At 44.8% G+C, this 5,947-nt stretch overlaps 1 protein-coding gene across 1 annotated transcript; it reads right to left on the reverse strand.

Moving 5' to 3' along the window:
* Window positions 1–715: 715 nt before the first annotated feature.
* Window positions 716–5,457, reverse strand: TUBA1A (tubulin alpha 1a). The gene is made up of 4 exons (XM_063293538.1): window positions 5,307–5,457; window positions 2,647–2,869; window positions 2,245–2,393; window positions 716–1,907 (listed from the first exon to the last, which is right to left on the reverse strand). The coding sequence occupies exons 1-4, from the start codon at window positions 5,307–5,309 to the stop codon at window positions 927–929; spliced, it is 1,356 nt and encodes a 451-aa protein (XP_063149608.1). The 5' UTR covers window positions 5,310–5,457; the 3' UTR covers window positions 716–926.
* Between the last annotated feature and the right edge of the window lie 490 nt (window positions 5,458–5,947).

Here is a 5,947-nt window from a genome sequence, read left to right on the forward strand (position 1 = left end):
AGTCTCAGTAATTTAAAACAAAAACTAGTAAATTTGTTTTCTGTTACCATCTATTGCTAAGAGAAGATAAATTTATCTTTGTTTTTTGCTACCTTTAAGTTTTATCTTGAAATCCAATGTATAAAAGCTGGTATCTCATACAAATGCTGTACAATTCTTCCTGTCCAGAAAAAAATGATCCTATATTAATCAATCTGATATTAAAGAGGGTGGGGCAGAGGTTATTGTCTTTTTATTTTAAGTCTTTTTTGAAAATGTTTTTAGGGGGTCGTGGAGGATATAATTTGCTCAAATTGTGGCAGGAAGGCCTATCATTCTGGCCAGCTAAGCTATAGAATATTTTGAGCTGAGCTCAACTACATATCCATGTATATCTGTACTTGTCAACAATATGGAAGTGGTTTGCTGTTGCCTTCTTCCAGGATTTTCTAGCTTTCCAATCTAGTTGGTTCACCCTGTGTTTGTCACAGCCCTTAAATAACAGGCTAAGTTTCCAGACACATTGGGACATATTTGTCATGTTATGTTTATCAACTTATTTTGGAAGGCAGGCATCACCCCTTCCAGGCTGAGCACATTAATCTGTTCCATTGTTGTACCAGTAGTAGAGTGCTTTTTGTGGAACAACGTAAAAATACGACAGCTATGCCAGCACCCTACCAAAGCCCAGGAATATGTAAGGTTTTATTTAAAATAAAGACACAAGACACTCATCTCTAGGACAGGGAATGCCTTTTATTCACAAACCCATAACGTTACTGGATGGTTTGGGCGTGTAACATTTCATGTTTTAAAGCACAGATCAGTCATTGTAGGGATAACAATGGTATCTGAATATACACAAATTAACTGATCAGACCAAAACTTGAATGTTGTTAAATAGCTTAATATTCCCTGTATGAGCAGCACCATTGTGACATTTTGCTTTAGTATTCCTCTCCTTCCTCTTCACCCTCTCCTTCTACAGAATCCACACCCACTTCTTCATAATCCTTCTCCAGAGCAGCCATATCCTCCCGAGCCTCTGAGAACTCCCCTTCTTCCATCCCTTCCCCGACGTACCAGTGGACAAAGGCACGCTTGGCATACATCAGGTCAAACTTATGGTCCAGGCGGGCCCAGGCCTCAGCAATGGCAGTGGTGTTGCTCAGCATGCAGACAGCACGCTGCACTTTGGCCAGGTCGCCTCCGGGGACCACGGTAGGGGGCTGGTAGTTGATACCAACCTTGAAACCAGTGGGGCACCAGTCCACAAACTGGATGGTACGTTTGGTCTTGATGGTAGCAATAGCAGCATTGACATCTTTGGGAACAACATCACCACGGTATAACAGGCAGCAGGCCATGTATTTACCGTGACGAGGGTCACATTTCACCATCTGATTAGCTGGCTCAAAGCAAGCATTAGTGATCTCTGCTACAGAAAGCTGCTCATGGTAGGCTTTCTCAGCAGAGATGACTGGGGCATAGGTAGCCAGAGGGAAGTGGATTCGGGGATAGGGCACCAGGTTGGTCTGGAATTCTGTCAGATCTACATTCAGGGCACCATCAAATCGCAGGGAAGCTGTGATGGAGGACACAATCTGGCCTATCAACCTGTTCAAATTGGTGTAGGTGGGGCGCTCGATGTCAAGGTTCCGTCGGCAAATGTCATAGATGGCTTCGTTGTCTACCATGAAGGCACAGTCGGAGTGCTCCAGGGTGGTGTGGGTGGTCAGGATGGAATTGTAGGGCTCCACGACAGCTGTGGATACTTGGGGAGCCGGGTAGATGGAGAACTCCAGCTTGGACTTCTTGCCATAGTCAACAGACAGGCGCTCCATCAGCAAGGAAGTAAAACCGGAGCCAGTGCCACCACCAAAGCTGTGGAAGACCAGAAAACCCTGGAGACCTGTGCACTGGTCAGCCTGTTAGAACAAACAAATGTTAAGAAATATAATTCCATTAATAATCATCTGAAGAATATAAATAAAATTAAAGTCTTTTTCTTGTATTCACTTTTTTAGAGTTATCTATCAATCAGCTTGTTAAGTTAGGTTATCTTAATATTTTCAAATCATAAATGTTACAAAAAGTCTAAAGCATATATCTATAATTATTATTATATAGGAAGCATATTGCAGCTGACCAAAGTAAGTATTTTTCTTGGCCATAATAGTTTGTGATGATACTCATCAAAATTACAGAACTCATTGTTGCTTGTTTTCTATTCTTGATGGATCATCCTTCAGGCAAAATAGTTACCAGTTTTCGAATCCTGTCAAGGACCAAGTCAATAATCTCTTTGCCAATGGTGTAATGCCCCCTGGCATAGTTGTTAGCAGCATCTTCTTTGCCAGTGATCAATTGCTCAGGGTGGAAGAGCTGGCGGTAGGTTCCAGTGCGTACTTCATCTATGGAGAGTCAGAACAGTTACTTTTCTACCAGAAGACACAATCCAAATACCTACCTAGGAGTTATTTCTCTCAGATTTTCTCTTGTGAAATACATTAAACCTTTGGCATCATTGGCGGTTACTGTGTTAGATGTTAGCAATATTTGTATCATAATAAAAGAAACCCTCACTATGCAACATTAACCTTTTCTTATTGTATGGGAAAAGTTTTGGAATCATAGTCTGCTGGGCAATTTGAAGTTTATACTCACCAATCACAGTTGGCTCCAAATCCACAAACACAGCCCTGGGAACGTGCTTGCCAGCTCCAGTCTCACTGAAGAATGTGTTGAAAGAGTCATCTCCTCCCCCAATGGTCTTGTCACTGGGCATCTGCCCATCTGGCTGGATACCATGTTCAAGGCAGTAGAGTTCCCAGCAGGCATTGCCAATCTGGACACCGGCTTGGCCAACGTGGATGGAGATGCACTCACGCTACAGGTGAAGAAATTGTATAAACACATTTTATTAAACAGGTTTAATGTTGGTATATTATTTCTGCAGCCCTGTTTAACAGAACAGAACATTACATTTGTAATGAGTTATGCAGGTGGTGAGTTGGTGGGATATGGAAATAAGGATTTAAGCACCCACACTGTGTGTGGATGCTCACTAAGTGAAAAACGTGTCAAGCAAAATTAAAAACAACCATCACCACAGCTGTTGGTTCCTGCTTAAAAACATACCAGTCTCACATGGGAACTAGGAGGTTAAAAAAAAAGTGGGAAAACCTATCAAATCCCTCAATTTAACAATAAAATAAGCAATGTAATTAGTTTCGCACTAGCATACCCTTGAGAAGGTGCTAAAATGTCACACCCAGCCTAATGTTCATTGAATACTAGGAATGTTCAGGAAAGCCACTGTGCACATTTCCTTGTGTTTGTGCCCAGGGAGAATTGGAGGTAAAGTATAAGTCATAAATGCCCAATCTTTCAAGAAATAGCAAAGGGCAGATATTCTGAAAACTGAAATCCTTTGAAATTTTAGGTTTGTATTTAATCCTTTTCTTCTTCTTCTTCATCTTCTCATTTGAATGTGCTCAGCCCCAGTTATTTTCTCATTATACATGCCTATTGTTCTAAGGGATATCTTACGAGAGGGCTGAGCTCAACCAGAGAGAATACCAAGGAATGCCACGCCCTGGCCAAGAACATTCGGTATATGCTGTTCAACAGGAACATAAAGCTAGCATGATTTTTCTGGTAATGTCCACAATGACAGCAGGGGCATGTGCACTGCCATGGATTAACACAGCTGGAGTCATTTCTGCATGATCTCATCGAACAGTTTTGCCAATTTTCCTTCCTCTGACCTCAGCTGAGAATAAGCTTGGGAATGAACTAAATCAATGGGGTGGCTGGATCAGAAAATAAAGCTCCCGAATCAAACTCTAAACAAGTATGCATATGGTGCATAGTATGGGCAAGACTGTGCATCAGCCAGTCCCACCCCCACCAAATAGCCAACATAGAGTTTTACAGAAAGAGAAATCTTAATTCCTAATATATTAGGAATGTTGCACAGACAATTAAAAATATACTGGTCAAGAACACCCATAAAAGGAAGTTCAGCCATTGGAGAGCACTTGTTGAAAACAGGAACCACTGCAGCTACCCTGAAGCTTTGTCTCCCGATAATTATTCTGGTCACATCTGCCAGAGAAGCCACTCTTTTGTCTGCTCTGTCAGCCAGCACCTTCTGCCTTCTATTCACTGACAGACCAATCTGCTGCAGGGCATATCTGCTCTAAGGGGAGGGATCTACTTTTTCTGCTCTGTGACAGTCCTTCTCTCCTGAGTGCTGCGGATTCCTGTAACAATGCTCCCTTAGAGCAATGAAAGGGTGTGGCTTCTTCAGCCAAGATGACCCCCTCTCTTCTCAGAGCAAATGGCAGCACTGAAATCTCCTGAAGTGGCTATAATTTCCTCCTGCGCAATCCCTTTGAATTCAATGGCACTTAATTCCAGATAAAGGTGGGTAGAACTGCAGTCCGCGACACCCACCCTCCCATTCAGACATAAGGCTTTCTCAGGGTGAGGTCCAACATTCACCTCTAAACGTTCCCATCTCCCAATTTGGTAACGTCCTTCCTCCTGACTGATGAATGAAGCAATAATGTAATCAGTGACAGCATTTTGAATTACGTCCCCCTACTGGCTTCAATTGTTTCAAGCCGATTTATGTTAAAGAATGCAAGAAAACACTTTTAAAGGGGATTAAGCCATCACGTATGTTTTTAAGCAAGCTTTCTATTTTAAAAGCGCCGACAGACCCGTCTTAGACACCTTGAGCTGGAAATAAGAACTACTCAAGGAGATTTCTTTTCCTAGCAGGAGAGCAGCCTGAAGGACAAACAGCTGCCCACCCATCCCCGTCAGCCCTCGCGTCCGGTTTAAAGCGCAGCCTTTGGAAGGCTCTCCCCCCCGCAGCAGAAAAGGCTTGGCGGTGGAGGTGAAATTAACGGGAACGAGGCGGACAGAGAGCCATCCGCGTCTTTCACCACCAATCTAGAAGCCATTGTGCCAGTCTTAGCAGGTGGGCTCCTGCCGCCATTTAGGGGAGAAGATCATCCTTCGGGGGTTGGGAAGCAAGGAGGAGGAGAGCTTTTTCCTGCATTTCTACAGCTCTCCAAAGGCTCCAAGGTATGTGCGGCTTAATTGATCAGGAAAACAAAGACCCGCCATAGAGGCGCAGGGAGAACGCCTGTCGGAGGCAGAGAAAGATCGAGCAGAGAGAAAGGAGCAACGGGAGATCCGTCTAAGGCGTAAGGGAGGGGCCACCGGGGTCATCAATGCGCTTTGCGGCGATTTTCCCTCCTTCCTCTCTTTGGAGACCCGGCGCGACCACATTGGCTGGCGCTGGCACTTACCATAGTTGCTGCTTTGTCGCCGAGCTTCGGGAACTCGAACCGGAGAAAGGCGGGTGCTTTCTTACAGCGCGACTCTTAGGAGGTCGATGTAAGAGAACCTGTAGCACATAGTATAACGCAGCTGCCTATATACAATCCCGTCACCATGGGGACGGGCGAAGGCTTTTTGCGGTTGGTCGAGACCTCCCAATCTGCCAGGAGAAGGCAGGGGAGGAGAACAGCGATTGGCTCCGGACGCGTAGGATGAGGTAATCTTCCCCCACCCCTCCTCTGCTCAGCATCCCAAGTCTGTTTGCATCTTCCAGACAAAGAGACCGAACAGTTCCCCATTCATCGCGTGGGGCGCGTCGGGGTGGGGGGAAGAGCTAAGATCCAAGGAGAAGGAGAGGGGAAACGAAGGCTGCACGACGTTAAAACTCACTTAAAAACAACCTTTTCCCTCTGAACGAATGCCAGACAATATGTTAATCTCCCCGCCCGCCCCCACCGTCTGAACGAAGTAATGGCGTGACTCAGATTCACATTTCAGCAAAAGTGGGGGCAAGAGGCAGCGGAGCCTGAAAGAGTGAGGAATTCTGGCCCTCTGGTGATTGAATCTGACGAGCATGCAGCATTTAACAGGAATTGTAAAAATGTTAGCC

This window comes from Candoia aspera, chromosome 2 (genome assembly GCF_035149785.1).
Source record: "Candoia aspera isolate rCanAsp1 chromosome 2, rCanAsp1.hap2, whole genome shotgun sequence".
Classification (NCBI taxonomy): domain Eukaryota; kingdom Metazoa; phylum Chordata; class Lepidosauria; order Squamata; family Boidae; genus Candoia; species Candoia aspera.